General features: G+C 54.6%; 1 protein-coding gene across 1 annotated transcript in view; it reads right to left on the bottom strand.

Annotated features, from left to right (window-relative positions):
• AP1S1 (adaptor related protein complex 1 subunit sigma 1) overlaps nt 1–16136 on the bottom strand; it is a 32471-nt gene extending 16335 nt beyond the window's left edge. The window contains exons 1-2 of the mRNA XM_040415138.1: nt 15982–16136; nt 6264–6442 (exon numbers count right to left, since the gene is read on the bottom strand). Of these exons, the coding sequence (XP_040271072.1) occupies nt 6264–6442; nt 15982–15984 (182 nt within the window). The 5' untranslated portion in view covers nt 15985–16136. The remainder of the gene's footprint in view (nt 1–6263; nt 6443–15981) is intronic.
• Between the last annotated feature and the right edge of the window lie 3153 nt (nt 16137–19289).

The raw sequence follows: 19289 nt of genomic DNA, 5'->3' as shown, positions 1-19289 counted from the left end.
TGACACGGGAGGGGGTGTGACGAATACCGCACCTCGCTGCCCGCCAACTACATCGAGCTCTCAAGATACGGTATAGTCACTGGTTACCAAGACGTGACGTTGCGCCCTCCTGGAGGAGCGTGTAAGGTCAGCTTGGTACAGTTTACACAGACTCCTCCTGTCCACGCGGGCACAGAGAGGCCACAAACTGCCCTCAGCGCCTTCTCAGCCCGGGAAGACTGCCGCCAGCTTCTTGTTTGATATAAGCCCGGTCCGCTAATGGGAAACCACTATTACTAGGCCGAATCACGGACGTGGGGATTCGTGATCCAGATACAAGGACGGGACAAGATTACATTAGATATTTAATCGCCTTAAGGGCTCATTATATAACACCATATACACCGAGAATATATACAGGGGTCTGAGGTGTAAATACAGATGGCGCGGTACACGCAGGGTTAAGCAGAACAAAAGTCACGTTACCAGGTGGAGGAGTCCTTTGGGTGGTGAGGAATAATGGGGTGCTGTAAGACTTGGCTGTAGCCACATGGGGGGCAGTGATGTCTGCAGTTTCCCCCCGTGACGCCCCCCTCCAGAGACACACCCTGGACTCTGTCTGCAAGGGTCTTTTCACCTGTAGTCGGCCCCTCCCCCCTCCCTCCTGGCCCTTGCAGCCAAACGACCCACAAAACCCATTAGGGCCCATAGCTCCAGAACAAAAGGTCACAGGGAGATGGTTCTGGGACTAACGGGTCCGCTTGGGTTCCGGCTACAGGTAAAGCCCAAACATGATACCATTACTAGGTTTCTGTGGGGAGATCTGTGTATCTCCCCTTTCTGGCACCCTACTACCAACCTACAACCAGGGGCACGTCAGTCTTGGCCCCGGGGTCGCAGGTATATAACTGACTTATGCCTGTGATGGACGGGTGATTCATAATTCCGAGCCGACGCCTGACACGGGAGGGGGAGGGGGGGGGGTCCGAGCCGACGCCTGACACGGGAGGGGGAGGGTCCGAGCCGACGCCTGACACGGGAGGGGGAGGGTCCGAGCCGACGCCTGACACGGGAGGGGGAGGGTCCGAGCCGACGCCAGACACGGGAGGGTCCGAGCCGATGCCAGACACGGGAGGGGAGGGTCCGAGCCGACGCCAGACACGGGAGGGGAGGGTCCGAGCCGACGCCAGACACGGGAGAGGAGGGTCCGAGCCGACGCCAGACACGGGAGGGTCCGAGCCGACGCCAGACACGGGAGGGGGAGGGGGGGTCCGAGCCGACGCCTGACACGGGAGGGGGAGGGGGGGTCCGAGCCGACGCCTGACACGGGGGGGGGGGGGAGCCGTGCATCTTATAAATAAATAAAAAAATATAACATTTATATGACGGGATGCCATATAAAAACTAAGAAAACAATAAACACAATAGGTATTGCTGCATCTGAATACGGCCTTGCTATTAATGTATAAAAATGTTTTTCCTGCGCGGTGGCTTTTATTTTTTAAACCTAGTAATACATAATAAAAACTATATAGATGTGGTGTCGCTGTAACCGTCCTGCAGAGTAAGGCCGTCATGTCATTTTTTGCTCAAAGTGAACAGTGTAAAAACAAAATCTAAAACCCCTTTTCTTTCAGCTTCCCCCTTTTCCCAGTACGGAGTGGTGAGCTCTGGTAGGGATGTGGGGACAGAGGAATAAGAACACAATGGTGGCTCTCGGGAGGGAAGAAAAAGACAAAACCGGGTCTCCCAGGACCCAGATACTGGTGGCCAGTCCTCAGGATGGGTCATCAGTTGGGTGGTGGTCCGTCACCTGGCACCGCGCAGGTCCTGGACGGACTGCAGCCAGGCTCCCAGCTGTAGGCCTCTTTCACACGACCGTATGGCTTTTTCAGCGTTTTGTGGTCCGTTTTTTGTTTCCGTTGTGTTTCCGTTTCTGTTCCGTTTTTCCGTATGCCATATACAGTATACAGTAACTACATAGAAAAAATTGGGCTGGGCATAACATTTTCAATAGATGGTTCTGCAAAAACGGAACGGATACAGAAGACATACGGAGGCATTTCCGTATGTGTTCTGTTTTTTTTTTTGAGGACCCATTGACTTGAATGGAGCCACGGAACGTGATTTGCGGGCAATAATAGGACATGTTCTATCTTTCTACAGAACTGAAAAAAACCGGAAATACGGAAACGGAATGCATACAGAGTACATTCCGTTGTTTTTTTTTGTGGAACCATTGAAATGAATGGTTCCGTATATGGACTGTACACAGAACGCAAAAATCATGCCGTAAACGGAAAAAAAGAAACAGTTGTGTGAAAGAGGCCGTATAGGCAGGATCAGAGGTAACGCGTCACGGGCCATTTAACTCCCTAGATGCCACAGTCATAGCGACCGCAGCATGTAGGCAGAGACTCCTTATCACCATCGGCCCCCCATAAAAGACAACTGTGCACTGTCATGGCAGCCGAGGCTATAACTGTGCCGCAGACGCGCCTGAGAAGACTGCCCGTCACTGGTACACAAAGCGCGCCACCGCATTACAACAGCCATGTCGCCTAGTGAGCGGGAAACAATATAATTACAATAAAAAGGTTAACAACGTTTCAAAAACGAAACAAAACAAAACATTATTTTTCCATTAAACACCCAGGACCTGCGCTGTTTGAGAAGGCAGTGGCGCTCCCGTCAGCGCTGTGCCAACCACGCCGCCGTATCGCAGCCACTCTACATACAACGTGACGTGCTGGTTGCTTGGTGAGCACCAGTGACTATGCGGGGTCCCGGGCGTCGGACCCCCCCCCTTCCCCCCGCTGATCAGATACTGATGACCTATCCTGAGGAATGGTCATCAGCACCCTTTAAATGCTGACCAAGAGGAACCAATGGAAACGACACCTTGCCCACAAGGGGTCTGCGGCTACATCTACGGATAAACAAACGCCACCAATGTTTATTATACTGGGGGGGGCACACTGCGCCACCAATGTTTATTATACTGGGGGGGGCACACTGCGCCACCAATGTTTATTATACTGGGGGGGGCACACTGCGCCACCAATGTTTATTATACTGGGGGGGGCACACTGCGCCACCAATGTTTATTATACTGGGGGGGGGGGCACTGTGCCACCAATGTTTATTATACTGGGGGGGGCACACTGCGCCACCAATGTTTATTATACTGGGGGGGGGCACACTGCGCCACCAATGTTTATTATACTGGGGGGGGCACACTGTGCCACCAATGTTTATTATACTGGGGGGGGGCACACTGCGCCACCAATGTTTATTATACTGGGGGGGGCACACTGCGCCACCAATGTTTATTATACTGGGGGGGGGGCACACTGCGCCACCAATGTTTATTATACTGGGGGGGGGGCACACTGCGCCACCAATGTTTATTATACTGGGGGGGGGCACACTGCGCCACCAATGTTTATTATACTGGGGGGGGGCACACTGCGCCACCAATGTTTATTATACTGGGGGGGGCACACTGCGCCACCAATGTTTATTATACTGGGGGGGGCACACTGCGCCACCAATGTTTATTATACTGGGGGGGGCACACTGTGCCACCAATGTTTATTATACTGGGGGGGGGCACACTGCGCCACCAATGTTTATTATACTGGGGGGGGCACACTGCGCCACCAATGTTTATTATACTGGGGGGGGGCACACTGCGCCACCAATGTTTATTATACTGGGGGGGGCACACTGCGCCACCAATGTTTATTATACTGGGGGGGGGGCACACTGCGCCACCAATGTTTATTATACTGGGGTGTTGGGGGGGGCACACTGCGCCACCAATGAAGATAACTGAGCTGTTAATACAATTACAGGAGGCGGGTGCTGGAATCAAATGGCGGCACCCGACCTCTATGACAGGGAGTTGCGATCAGCGGCAGTTAACTCTTCAGGTGCCGCTCCCCGTCATAGAGGTCGGGTGCCGCTATTTGATTCCAGCACCCGCCTCCTGTATTTGTATTAACAGCTCAGTTATCTTCATTGGTGGCGCAGTGGCCACAGCCCCTCCCCCTCCTCCCATCTCTCTCCTTATTGGCGGCAGCACAGCGAGGAGGGAGAGACTCCTTCTCCTCTGCGCTGCTGAGAAGAACATCGGCGGCAGAGAACCATCACCTCCTGTGCTCGCCGCTGTATTGAGCAGAGCTGCGGCGGCGGCGGGTCTAGTCGCAAATGGCGATAAGACTAAAAAGTCTTGTCGCCATTTGTAAATTCTAAGTCGCATTGGCGACCATTTTGGTCGCCATCTGAGGCCCTGAATGGCGGAACAGCTTGTTTTATTTACATTACCGCAGGCAAAAGAAAACGTTAAAGAGGTTTTCTGGGAGTCTTAGTCCGGGAGGGCTCAGCAGAAACGCTTCCGTTACTGATAATAAAACCGTCTGCCTCCGTCATGAAGGGATCCGGTTGTATTATGTGTAACAGCCAAGACGGATCCGTCATGAACTCCATTGAAAGTCAATGGGGGACGGATCAGTTTTCTATTGTGTCAGAGAAAACGGATCCGTCACCATTGACTTGCATTGGGGGTCATGATGGATCCGTCTTGCTCCGCATCCCAGAACGGAAAGCAAACCGCAGCACGCTGCTCTACGGTGTGAGAACGGAACGCATTTTGGAGAATTCCATTCTGTTCAGTTTTGTCCCCACTGACAATGAATAGGGACAAAATGGAAAGCGTTTTTTTCCGGTATTGAGCCCCTCTGACGGATCTTTATTCCAGAAAATAGAAACGCTAGTGTGAAAGTAGCCTTAGGCCTCTTGCACGCGAACGTGCTCACTCCGTGGCCGTATTGCGGAACCCACAATACACAGGCGCCGTTCCGTGGGCATTCCGCATCACGGATGCGGACCCATTCACTTGAATGGGTCCGCAAATCCGGAGACGCGGAATGTAAGCACGGAACGGAACCCTACAGAGTGCTTCTGCGGGGTTTCGTCACGCAAAAAGATAGAACATGTCCTACCTTTTTGCGGAACGGGCGGATCGCGGACCCATTAAAGTGAAGGGGTCCGCAATCCGCTGCGGCTGCCCCGCGGTCGGTGTTCGTGCACAGGAGGCCTTATACTGATGACCTATCTGAGTGGTGGGGGTCCGACTCCCGGCCCCCATATCGATCAGCTGCACGAGGAAGGATCCGGTAAGCGCGGCTGCAGCCTCTCCCTGGGCAGTGTTCATCCCGTTCAAGTGAATGTAGCTGAGCCGCGATACCAAGCGCAGCCGCTGCATAACTTACAGCGCTGTGAGCCGGGGGTGCCTGGCGTCGGACCCCCACCATCAGTATAAAACACTCAGAAACTTGTGTGTGTCCCAAAGTGACGTCATTAAAAACGAAAACAAGCAGTAATTTTTTCCCCCCACTCGCCCAGCCCTAAAACAAGGCCCGGAATACCCCTTTACCGTCATTCTGCAGGGTCTGGGTTTGCGGCCTGCCGCGCTCTGACACGAGGTGGATTCGGCATGCCGCCCCCTCGCCTCACACTGTGCCGATTCCGCTGTGGAGGAGATTTTCCTAAGTGTGTCTGTCACGTGGGAGACAGCGCCCCCTGCTGGGGGGGATTTGACACGGAACCGCTTTTTCTCGGGCCAGTTATATACTTACAAGGGTCACTCATGTCCCCCCTTTACACGTCTCATTGCAAGACGACATAAATATAATTCCTTAAAGGGGTTCTCCGGGACTTTCATACTGACAGCCTATGGTCAGATCACTCCTAGGACACCCGCCGATCAGCTGTAGGAGGAAGCCACGGCGCTCACAGCTCACCGCCATCCATCCTGCAGTGGCCGTGCTTAGTATTGCGTCTCAGCCCCACGGAACTGAGCTGCGCCTAAGACATGCGACCAACGTGCGGTGACGACGCCGGTCTAGGAAGAGGCCAGAGCGCTCACGGAGCTGATCAGTGGGGGTGCCAGGAGTCGGACCCCCTCCAGTTTGATACTCTGCCCTAAAGAGCGTATTCCTGGGTCCACATCAGCATCATTTCTATCGTAGGGCCGGCCTCGTGTGCGGTCCGCAAAACGCTACGGTCGTGTGAATGGACCCTTAAGGGGTTAAACAAGGTCCCTACTTTGAGACCAGGGTTGTAGAGTCTGACAGGAGACGGTGGGCGGCCCCTCTGATACCTGTGGAGCCAGGCGACCTGCATCCAGGAGGTACGCCTATTACATGAACGGGCTTTCTTCAGAGCAGAGCTGCAGGTTCACGGGGGCAGCTTGGTATGTGACTAGAGAGAAGCCTCACCTCTTGTACACCACCTTGAGATCCTTCCACTCCAGGAAGCTGCACATCTTGGGCTTGCGGCTGAGCACGGTCTGCATCAGGTCCCGCACCAGCTTCTTCTTCTCCCTCTCGGAGGTGGCCACGTACCACTTCTGCAGGCGCAGCTTCCCCTGCCGGCTAAACAGCAGCATGAACCGCATCTGTGGAGGCAGAGGAGAGCGATGAGGGCCTCTAGTGGCCGGCCGGTAGAACTGCAGCCACCGCGTTCAGATTACTGGCAGATGGGATCTAATTCATACGTGTGGCAGCAGAGGGCACGTCATCACCCAGGCAACACTGAACTACAACTCCCAGCAGGCTGGGCACCAGCGATCTAACAGGGAGCTGCTACCAGTCCCCGGTAACGGCTGCTGTTCTCAGCCTCCATACTGGCTCTAACACCCCGGGGCCCGGATACTTAAAGGGGTATTCCGATTATCCCCCAGGGCTCGGCTTCCTCCCCCGCCATCACACAAATGGATGCAGCGGCAAAGCGCTTTTCCAACCAGCAGCCCCGTCCATTTTAGGGGGGCTCCAGGACCCCCACTGACCCTATAACCGGAATACCCCGAGCCAGCACACATCGACCCAGTAATGAAGGTGTACTGCCCCTTTAAAACGTGGGGTGGTCACATGAGGTCACGGCATCCTTCAGCTATATTAACCTGTTTTCCTGTGTCAGTCTGCACTGCACAGTTCCATTCTATTCTTCTGCCGCTACAGAAATGGGGATGATCCGGCTCAGGTGATGGGGGCCGGGAGACCCCCTCATCAGGACGGATAAGAACAGGTACCCCACGGCCTACACAAAGGGGGCATTACACTCCGGGATATCTAATAATCGCCACCTCAGTGGTACAGACTCAGCACTGCTACATCTCAGCACAGCACAGGTCTACAGGTGTGCCCTGAGGACTGGGACTCTTCAGCCCGGGTTGGAACTACAACTCCCAGCCTGCCCTGAACGCCAACAGCACTGCTACATCTGATTACTGCATATGTCTTTGACCTGGAACCTACGACTACACAACTACAAACTCAGCTCTGCTGCATCTGAACACACCACCCGTCTGTCTAGGGCCTCTTGCACACGTCCGTATGTATTTTATGGTCCGCAAAAAACGGATCAGCAAAAAATACGGATGACGTCCGTGTGCATTCCGTTTTTTGCGGAACAGAACAGCCGGCCCCTGATAGTACAGGACTATCCTAGTGCGGACGGTAACAGGACATGTGCCATCTATGAACGGAAAAACGGAAACGGAATGCATACGGGGTACCTTACGGGGTTTTTTTGCAGATCCATTGACATGAACGGTTCCGTATACGGAATGCAAAAAAAACGAAACGGAAAAAAATAACTTTGTGTGCAAGAGGCCGTTCATTTCAATGGGTCTATAAAAAGTGCGGAAAGCAAACCGCGTTCTGTTCCGTGGCCCCCACAGAAAATATACAGCGCGTCCTATTCCTGGCCGCTTTGCATTGTCACAAAGTATCTGCAAAAAAAAACAAAAACGGATGCAGCACACGGACGTCACCCGTATTTTTTGCGGCTCCACATTTTGTAGTCTTAGATTGTGAGGGGGACAGCTGTAAAGGGCGGAGGAATAGATCGGCTCTGCTACATCTGCACACAGCAGAGGGCTACAGGAGCAGTGCGCACCCTGGTGAGACGGGGTCAGCACTGCTACATGTGAAGGAGGCTCCGCGCAGTGCTACATTCTGTATTATAGGGTCTCTACTATGGGGGTCCTCCATCATCGGGGGCTCACTCTATGTTATAGGGGCAGTCATTATGGAGATTACATTCTACATTACAGTGGGGCTCTACCTTATAGAGCGTCTACATTGTTATGGGGGCGCTCTTCCTTATGGAGGGTCTACGCTATTTACGGGGGGGGGGGCACTATTCCTTATGGAGGGTCTACACTGTGTTACGGAGGCACTCTTCCTTATGGAGGGTTTACGCTCTGTTACGGGGGCACTCTTCCTTATGGAGGGCTTATAATGGAGGGTTTACGCTCTGTTATGGGGGCACTCTTCCTTATGGAGGGTCTACGCTGTTACGCGCGGAGGAGTCTCTCTTATGGAGGGTCTACGCTTTGTTAAGGGGGTTTTCTTCTTCATGGACAATCTACTACGCGCTGGGGGGGCATTATTCCTTATGGAGGGTCTACACTGTGTTACGGAGGCACTCTTCCTTATGGAGGGTTTACGCTCTGTTACGGGGGCACTCTTCCTTATGGAGGGCTTATAATGGAGGGTTTACGCTCTGTTATGGGGGCACTCTTCCTTATGGAGGGTCTACGCTGTTACGCGCGGAGGAGTCTCTCTTATGGAGGGTCTACGCTTTGTTAAGGGGGTTTTCTTCTTCATGGACAATCTACTACGCGCTGGGGGGGCATTATTCCTTATGGAGGGTCTACACTGTGTTATGGGGGCGCTCTTCCTCATGGAGGGTCTACGCTCTCTTATGGGGGCGCTCTTCCTCCTGGAGGGTCTACGCTCTCTTATGGGGGCGCTCTTCCTCATGAATCTACGCTCTCTTATGGGGGCGCTCTTCCTCATGGAGGGTCTACGCTCTCTTATGGGGGCGCTCTTCCTCCTGGAGGGTCTACGCTCTCTTATGGGGGCGCTCTTCCTCCTGGAGGGTCTACGCTCTCTTATGGGGGCGCTCTTCCTCGTGGAGGGTCTACGCTCTCTTATGGGGGCGCTCTTCCTCATGGAGGGTCTACGCTCTCTTATGGGGGCGCACTTCCTCATGCCTGGTCTACGCTCTCTTATGGGGGCGCTCTTCCTCATGGAGGGTCTACGCTCTCTTATGGGGGCGCTCTTCCTCCTGGAGGGTCTACGCTCTCTTATGGGGGCGCTCTTCCTCATGGAGGGTCTACGCTCTCTTATGGGGGCGCTCTTCCTCATGGAGGGTCTACGCTCACTTATGGGGGCACTCTTCCTCATGGAGGGTCTACGCTCTCTTATGGGGGCACTCTTCCTCATGGAGGGTCTACGCTCTCTTATGGGGGCACTCTTCCTCATGGAGGGTCTACGCTCTCTTATGGGGGCACTCTTCCTCATGGAGGGTCTACGCTCTCTTATGGGGGCACTCTTCCTCATGGAGGGTCTACGCTCTCTTATGGGGGCACTCTTCCTCATGGAGGGTCTACGCTCTCTTATGGGGGCACTCTTCCTCATGGAGGGTCTACGCTCTCTTATGGGGGCACTCTTCCTGCTGGAGGGTCTACGCTCTCTTATGGGGGCGCTCTTCCTGCTGGAGGGTCTACGCTCTCTTATGGGGGCACTCTTCCTCATGGAGGGTCTACGCTCTCTTATGGGGGCACTCTTCCTCGTGGAGGGTCTACGCTCTCTTATGGGGGCACTCTTCCTCATGGAGGGTCTACGCTCTCTTATGGGGGCACTCTTCCTCATGGAGGGTCTACGCTCTCTTACGTGGGCACTCTTCCTCATGGAGGGTCTACGCTCTCTTATGGGGGCACTCTTCCTCATGGAGGGTCTACGCTCTCTTATGGGGGCGCTCTTCCTCATGGAGGGTCTACGCTCACTTATGGGGGCACTCTTCCTCATGGAGGGTCTACGCTCTCTTATGGGGGCACTCTTCCTCATGGAGGGTCTACGCTCTCTTATGGGGGCACTCTTCCTCATGGAGGGTCTACGCTCTCTTATGGGGGCACTCTTCCTCATGGACGGTCTACGCTCTCTTATGGGGGCACTCTTCCTCATGGAGGGTCTACGCTCTCTTATGGGGGCACTCTTCCTCATGGAGGGTCTACGCTCTCTTATGGGGGCACTCTTCCTCATGGAGGGTCTACGCTCTCTTATGGGGGCACTCTTCCTGCTGGAGGGTCTACGCTCTCTTATGGGGGCGCTCTTCCTGCTGGAGGGTCTACGCTCTCTTATGGGGGCACTCTTCCTCATGGAGGGTCTACGCTCTCTTATGGGGGCACTCTTCCTCGTGGAGGGTCTACGCTCTCTTATGGGGGCACTCTTCCTCATGGAGGGTCTACGCTCTCTTATGGGGGCACTCTTCCTCATGGAGGGTCTACGCTCTCTTACGTGGGCACTCTTCCTCATGGAGGGTCTACGCTCTCTTATGGGGGCACTCTTCCTCATGGAGGGTCTACACTTTCTTATGGGGGCACTCTTCCTCATGGAGGGTCTACGCTCTCTTATGGGGGCACTCTTCTTTATGGACGGTCTAGGCTGTGTTACGTGGGCACTCTTCCTTATGGACGGTCTACGCTCTTATGGGGGCACTCTTCCTTATGGACGGTCTACGCTGTGTTATGGGGCACTCTTCCTTATGGACGGTCTACGCTGTGTTACGGGGGCACTCTTCCTTATGGACGGTCTACGCTGTGTTACGTGGGCACTCTTCCTTATGGATGGTCTACGCTCTTATGGGGGCACTCTTCCTTATGGACAGTCTACGCTGTGTTACGTGGGCACTCTTCCTTATGGACGGTCTACGCTCTCTTATGGGGGCACTCTTCCTCCTGGAGGGTCTACGCTCTCTTATGGGGGCGCTCTTCCTCGTGGAGGGTCTACGCTCTCTAATGGGGGCGCTCTTCCTCGTGGAGGGTCTACGCTCTCTTATGGGGGCGCTCTTCCTCGTGGAGGGTCTACGCTCTCTTATGGGGGCGCTCTTCCTCGTGGAGGGTCTACGCTCTCTTATGGGGGCGCTCTTCCTCGTGGAGGGTCTACGCTCTCTTATGGGGGCGCTCTTCCTCGTGGAGGGTCTACGCTCTCTTATGGGGGCGCTCTTCCTCGTGGAGGGTCTACGCTCTCTTATGGGGGCGCTCTTCCTCGTGGAGGGTTTACGCTCTCTTATGGGGGCGCTCTTCCTCGTGGAGGGTCTACGCTCTCTTATGGGGGCGCTCTTCCTCGTGGAGGGTCTACGCTCTCTTATGGGGGCGCTCTTCCTCGTGGAGGGTCTACGCTCTCTTATGGGGGCGCTCTTCCTCGTGGAGGGTCTACGCTCTCTTATGGGGGCGCTCTTCCTCGTGGAGGGTTTACGCTCTGTTATGGGGGCACTCTTCCTTATGGAGGGTCTACGCTGTTACGCGCGGAGGAGTCTCTCTTATGGAGGGTCTACGCTTTGTTAAGGGGGTTTTCTTCTTCATGGACAATCTACTACGCGCTGGGGGGGCATTATTCCTTATGGAGGGTCTACACTGTGTTATGGGGGCGCTCTTCCTCATGGAGGGTCTACGCTCTCTTATGGGGGCGCTCTTCCTCCTGGAGGGTCTACGCTCTCTTATGGGGGCGCTCTTCCTCATGAATCTACGCTCTCTTATGGGGGCGCTCTTCCTCATGGAGGGTCTACGCTCTCTTATGGGGGCGCTCTTCCTCCTGGAGGGTCTACGCTCTCTTATGGGGGCGCTCTTCCTCCTGGAGGGTCTACGCTCTCTTATGGGGGCGCTCTTCCTCCTGGAGGGTCTACGCTCTCTTATGGGGGCGCTCTTCCTCATGGAGGGTCTACGCTCTCTTATGGGGGCGCACTTCCTCATGCCTGGTCTACGCTCTCTTATGGGGGCACTCTTCCTCATGGAGGGTCTACGCTCTCTTATGGGGGCACTCTTCCTCATGGAGGGTCTACGCTCTCTTATGGGGGCACTCTTCCTCATGGAGGGTCTACGCTCTCTTATGGGGGCACTCTTCCTCATGGAGGGTCTACGCTCTCTTATGGGGGCACTCTTCCTCATGGAGGGTCTACACTTTCTTATGGGGGCACTCTTCCTCATGGAGGGTCTACGCTCTCTTATGGGGGCACTCTTCCTTATGGACGGTCTAGGCTGTGTTACGTGGGCACTCTTCCTTATGGACGGTCTACGCTCTTATGGGGGCACTCTTCCTTATGGACGGTCTACGCTGTGTTATGGGGCACTCTTCCTTATGGACGGTCTACGCTGTGTTACGGGGGCACTCTTCCTTATGGACGGTCTACGCTGTGTTACGTGGGCACTCTTCCTTATGGATGGTCTACGCTCTTATGGGGGCACTCTTCCTTATGGACAGTCTACGCTGTGTTACGTGGGCACTCTTCCTTATGGACGGTCTACGCTCTCTTATGGGGGCACTCTTCCTCCTGGAGGGTCTACGCTCTCTTATGGGGGCGCTCTTCCTCGTGGAGGGTCTACGCTCTCTTATGGGGGCGCTCTTCCTCGTGGAGGGTCTACGCTCTCTTATGGGGGCGCTCTTCCTCGTGGAGGGTCTACGCTCTCTTATGGGGGCGCTCTTCCTCGTGGAGGGTTTACGCTCTCTTATGGGGGCGCTCTTCCTCGTGGAGGGTCTACGCTCTCTTATGGGGGCGCTCTTCCTCGTGGAGGGTCTACGCTCTCTTATGGGGGCGCTCTTCCTCATGGAGGGTCTACGCTCTCTTATGGGGGCGCTCTTCCTCGTGGAGGGTCTACGCTCTCTTATGGGGGCGCTCTTCCTCGTGGAGGGTCTACGCTCTCTTATGGGGGCGCTCTTCCTCGTGGAGGGTCTACGCTCTCTTATGGGGGCGCTCTTCCTCATGGAGGGTTTACGCTCTCTTATGGGGGCGCTCTTCCTCGTGGAGGGTCTACGCTCTCTTATGGGGGCGCTCTTCCTCGTGGAGGGTCTACGCTCTCTTATGGGGGCGCTCTTCCTCGTGGAGGGTCTACGCTCTCTTATGGGGGCACTCTTCCTCATGGAGGGTCTACGCTCTCTTATGGGGGCACTCTTCCTCATGGAGGGTCTACGCTCTCTTATGGGGGCACTCTTCCTCATGGAGGGTCTACGCTCTCTTATGGGGGCACTCTTCCTCATGGAGGGTCTACGCTCTCTTATGGGGGCACTCTTCCTCATGGAGGGTCTACGCTCTCTTATGGGGGCACTCTTCCTCATGGAGGGTCTACGCTCTCTTATGGGGGCACTCTTCCTCATGGAGGGTCTACACTTTCTTATGGGGGCACTCTTCCTCATGGAGGGTCTACGCTCTCTTATGGGGGGCACTCTTCCTTATGGACGGTCTACGCTCTTATGGGGGCACTCTTCCTTATGGACGGTCTACGCTGTGTTACGTGGGCACTCTTCCTTATGGACGGTCTACGCTCTGTTATGGGGGCACTCTTCCTCATGGACGGTCTACGCTGTGTTACGTGGGCACTCTTCCTTATGGATGGTCTACGCTCTTATGGGGGCACTCTTCCTTATGGACGGTCTACGCTGTGTTACGTGGGCACTCTTCCTTATGGAAGCTCTACGCTCTGTTATGGGGGCACTCTTCCTTATGGAAGGTCTATGCTGTGTTATGGGGCACTCTTCCTTATGGACGGTCTACGCTCTTATGGGGGCACTCTTCCTTATGGACGGTCTACGCTCTTATGGGGGCACTCTTCCTTATGGACGGTCTACGCTGTGTTACGGGGGCACTCTTCCTTATGGACGGTCTACGCTGTGTTACGTGGGCACTCTTCCTTATGGACGGTCTACGCTCTTATGGGGGCACTCTTCCTTATGGACGGTCTACGCTGTGTTACGTGGGCACTCTTCCTTATGGACGGTCTACGCTCTTATGGGGGCACTCTTCCTTATGGATGGTCTACGCTGTGTTACGTGGGCACTCTTCCTTATGGACGGTCTACGCTCTTATGGGGGCACTCTTCCTTATGGACGGTCTACGCTCTTATGGGGGCACTCTTCCTTATGGACGGTCTACGCTGTGTTACGGGGGCACTCTTCCTTATGGACGGTCTACGCTGTGTTACGTGGGCACTCTTCCTTATGGACGGTCTACGCTCTTATGGGGGCACTCTTCCTTATGGACGGTCTACGCTGTGTTACGTGGGCACTCTTCCTTATGGACGGTCTACGCTCTTATGGGGGCACTCTTCCTTATGGACGGTCTACGCTGTGTTACGTGGGCACTCTTCCTTATGGACGGTCTACGCTCTTATGGGGGCACTCTTCCTTATGGACGGTCTACGCTGTGTTACGTGGGCACTCTTCCTTATGGACGGTCTACGCTCTTATGGGGGCACTCTTCCTTATGGACGGTCTACGCTGTGTTACGTGGGCACTCTTCCTTATGGACGGTCTACGCTCTTATGGGGGCACTCTTCCTTATGGACGGTCTACGCTGTGTTACGTGGGCACTCTTCCTTATGGACGGTCTACGCTCTTATGGGGGCACTCTTCCTTATGGACGGTCTACGCTGTGTTACGTGGGCACTCTTCCTTATGGACGGTCTACGCTCTTATGGGGGCACTCTTCCTTATGGACGGTCTACGCTGTGTTACGTGGGCACTCTTCCTTATGGACGGTCTACGCTCTTATGGGGGCACTCTTCCTTATGGACGGTCTACGCTGTGTTACAGGGGCACTCTTCCTTATGGACGGTCTACGCTGTGTTACGGGGGCACTCTTCCTTATGGACGGTCTACGCTGTGTTACGTGGGCACTCTTCCTTATGGACGGTCTACGCTCTTATGGGGGCACTCTTCCTTATGGACGGTCTACGCTGTGTTACGTGGGCACTCTTCCTTATGGACGGTCTACGCTCTTATGGGGGCACTCTTCCTTATGGACGGTCTACGCTGTGTTACGTGGGCACTCTTCCTTATGGACGGTCTACGCTCTTATGGGGGCACTCTTCCTTATGGACGGTCTACGCTCTTATGGGGGCACTCTTCCTTATGGACGGTCTACGCTCTTATGGGGGCACTCTTCCTTATGGACGGTCTACGCTCTTATGGGGGCACTCTTCCTTATGGACGGTCTACGCTCTTATGGGGGCACTCTTCCTTATGGACGGTCTACGCTGTGTTACGTGGGCACTTTTCCTTATGGACGGTCTACGCTCTTATGGGGGCACTCTTCCTTATGGACGGTCTACGCCAGGCATGCTCAACCTGCGGCCCTCCAGCTGTTGTAAAACTACAACTCCCACAATGCCCTGCTGTAGGCTGATACCTGTAGGCTGTTCGGGCATGCTGGGAGTTGCAGTTTTGCAACAGCTGGAGGGCCGCAGGTTGAGCATGCCTGGTCTACGCTCTTATGGGGGCACTCTTCCTCATGGAGGGTCTACGCTCTTATGCGGGCGCTCTTCCTCATGGAGGGTCTACGCTCTCTTATGGGGGCACTCTTCCTCATGGAGGGTCTACGCTCTCTTATGGGGGCACTCTTCCTCATGGAGGGTCTACGCTCTCTTATGGGGGCGCTCTTCCTCATGGACGGTCTACGCTCTCTTATGGGGGCGCTCTTCCTTATGGAGGGTCTACGCTGTGTTACAGGGGCACTCTTCCTCATGGACGGTCTACGCTCTTATGGGGGCACTCTTCCTTATGGAGGGTCTAAACTCTTATGGGGGCACTCTTCCTTATGGAGGGTCTAAACTCTTATGGGGGCGCTCTTCCTCATGGAGGGTCTAAACTCTTATGGGGGCGCTCTTCCTCATGGAGGGTCTACGCTCTGTTACGGGGGCACTCTTCCTTATGGAGGGTCTACACTGTTATGGGGGACACTTCACCTCTGCTCCTGTGACGTCACACACCACAAACTATCCTACAGGGGACTATCAGACCCATCGCCCCCTCCCCCCTGACACAAGGCGCCGCCACCTCAGCACTGAGCTCACCCCTGTCACCCGGGCGCTCCTCAGGACTCCTCGCTCAGTATGGCGGCACAGCACCCTGCCCGGCCCCTTCCCCTCATTCTCACCATCTTGCTGCCCGTTCTGTGGACCGCCTCTCCCCGTGCTAAGGCCTCTTCTCAGGCCTCGGTCCCCGGCCTTTCGTGATCACTGTACGGGCCCGGTGCCTCCTCCCCCCGGCCTCACCCCGCGGGGAGGGGGAAAAGGAGAATCACCCAATACGCATGCGCAGATTCAGAAATCCACACTGAGCATGCGTAAAGTGAGCTACGGAAACTCGCGAGGTTCATGCTTCTCTGACCGACGGGATTGTTGATGACGCCACTACCGCCTGTTGTATGGCGTCAGCTCGTGTCATACTTTCTCTTATCTCATATGACGTACATGTACCTGAATATGTCTTAAGGGTTAACTGGAAACTAGTGCGAACTGGGCCTGCAGCCGAACGCCTCCAGGGCCACAGGGGCCCGACGATCAGTCCGCGGGAAGTGAATGTAAACAAACAAACCCCATATTCCGGCACTGGATGAGTTCACACCAACATGGGTGCATTCTTAAGGATGTTGGGGGTTATAGTCCCATTTAGTGGACTGTCTGTCACTCTACTTGGCCCCTGACCTCCCCTTTTATCCCATCTAGTGCTCTGGGACCCTCTGCTTGCTCACACGTGGACCAGTCACCCACCCCTTTAAGACCAGTACAGTGCGAGTCAGATGGGTAGTAATGGCGGGAGGGAGTCACGCACCTTCTTCCGGCAGGAGGCGGCAGACTGAGTTTATTGTTGGACGCTCTCCTCCTTAAGAGCTTCCAGTGAACCCACAGTGCCACGTGTCCTACCTCCTCTAAGGGCATTGTCTAAGTGAACCCCTCGATCTTCACAGTACACCTGATGGTGGGGATAGGCTTTCCCGAGGGTCACACGAGTCATCTGGTCCAGGAGGTACCTGAGCGAGGCACAGGAGTTGTCAGCAGGCCGAGTCGTAACCAGGAGCAACAGTGCAGGACTAATGGATGAGGCAGAAGCAAAGTCAAACAGGGCAGGCGGCACAGGTCAGGCAATCCGGATCGGCAACAGGAGAGTCAAGGCAGGCAGGGGTCAAACAGGTAGCAGAGTCCAGAAATACAAGCACGAGCCATTCCCACAAGCAGCTATCAGGAACCTTACCAGGACCTTGACACTGAGGCATCTGGGAAGGGGGCTGAGCCATTTATATATGTGCAGGAGGGCTAGGATTGGTCAGCGAGGTCACATGACCTAACCCATAAAGCACAGGAAGCGACCCCCGCCGGCCCTTAAGGAAATGCTGCCGGAAACAAGCAGCAAGCATGCTGTGGCCGGGCTGAAAGGAAACACTAGCAGCAGATCACCGCTGAGCACGGCGGCGGTAAGCAGGGGAACACCAGCGCACAGCGACGGCTGACCGAGGGAAGGAGGATGCTCAACAGACAGGATCTATTTTTTGAGGGGTTATTGTTCTGACGGATCAGAGGAAGGGCAAAATAATCAGTGACGTCAACACAAACTTACTGCTGACTAGAGATGGACATGCGGTTCGCCCGATGCTCATTTCGCGGCGAACTTTGCTCGTTCGCGATTCGCCGAACTGGCAAACATATGGCGATGTCCGCCGGGGCCATATCCTTCTTTTACATTGTGAAGAACTTTGACCCATGACACATCCATCAGGTGGTACAGGACAGCCAATTGAGACGTTTCAGCACATGGACACACCCCCTACCTTATAAATAAACCTGATCTGGCCGCCATTTTACATTCAGTGTTTTGCTAGTGTAGTGAGAGGTTGCTGTGTGGAGCAGGGACAGGCTGTTAGGAACACCAAACACTAGATAATAGGGCCACAAAAGTCCTTTTAAGGACTGGTATAGGTGTGCTATCGATAGGTGTGACTTACTGAGGGGTGTAATATACTTATAATATACTTTCTAACATAGAAAGTATATTATAGTGCAATTGTATTGTGCAGCAGTTGTGTGCGGTTCTGCTGCGATACTGCAGCGACACAAAGGGACAAACGCTATTGGAACAAATAATTTCTACTGGTCGGATTAACCAGTTACCCCCCCAAAAAACTGATTGAGTCAGGGGTATAATATACCTTCTTCCACAAATACTGCTCTTCTGTAGGGACTTTTGTCACAGGGTCATTTTGAAAATGACAGGCAGAGGAAGAGGCAGGCCATTCCACAGGGGTGGTAGGGGTCGGGCAGGTGCACCAGGCCGGAGCCTAAGTGGGAAGTTGCAGAAGGTGCGTGCGATTACGTCAAAGGACGCACCAGACTTGGTTGAGTGGCTCACTCAGCCTTCCGCTTCTGCACCCTCCTCATCCTCTATATCTGCACCCTCCTCACTCTCTGCTGTGTGCACCCCCAAAGACACCACCACCACCATATCCCCTCCGCTCGAGTCAGAGGAATTATTTTCTCATCCATTCCAAGACCTTACCGATGCGCAGTCATTGTTGGCATCGGAAGAGGAGGCATCAACGGTCGCCACCCAGTAGTCTGACGACAGTACCCAGATCAGCCCAAGGACGGAGGTCCCCGCTGTTGCTGCCTACTCCGAGATCTCCCACCCCTATAGAAATGCCTATTCTTGTCTGCAAGCTGCGGACAAGAATAGGACATGTTCTATCTTTTGCGGAGCTGAAGATCGGGGCCGCGCTCCGCAAATGCGGATGCTGACAGCACATTGTGTGCTGTCTGCATCCATTCCGTCCCCATAGAAAATTTATGGGTCCGCACCCGTTCCGCAAAATTGCGGAACGGATGCGGACGTGTGAATGGAGCCTTAGTCGCAGTAAGCCCAACACTCACCTAGGTAAGACTGCCTTAAGAAGGCACCTGGCCTCCCATCACCGAGCCCAGTGGGAGCAACACCGTCAGAACACACAAAGCCACACTCCCGGTGCTCCACGTCCTGCCTCTTCTCCTTCTCTCTTCTCCCAGTTGTCCTCCACTCCACCTTCCACCGTACCGTCGTCATGTTCATCTGGCAAAATGCAGGCTTCCATGGCCCAAATGTTCAAGCAAAAAAAGATGATGACGCCGGATAACCCTCTTGCCCAACGGCTGACCGCTGGCTTGTCAGAACTGCCATATAAACTGGTGGACTCGGAGGCATTTAGAAAATTTGTGGCCGTTGGAACACCGCAATGGAAGGTCCCCGGAAGGAAATATTTCTCCCAGAAGGGCATCCCGGAGCTATATGGCCACGTTCAGCGGCAAGTGAATGTATCTGGCACACAGTGTCAGTGCCAAGATACATATAACCAGAGACATGTGGTCTAGCAAACACGGGCAGGGAAGGTACATAATTTTTTACTGCCCACTGGGCGAACTTTCTGATGGCCGTCAA

Source organism: Bufo bufo, chromosome 1, assembly GCF_905171765.1.
Source record: "Bufo bufo chromosome 1, aBufBuf1.1, whole genome shotgun sequence".
Classification (NCBI taxonomy): domain Eukaryota; kingdom Metazoa; phylum Chordata; class Amphibia; order Anura; family Bufonidae; genus Bufo; species Bufo bufo.
The sequence above is the reverse complement of the archived record's forward strand: the minus strand, read 5'-3'. Positions and strand labels throughout refer to the sequence as shown.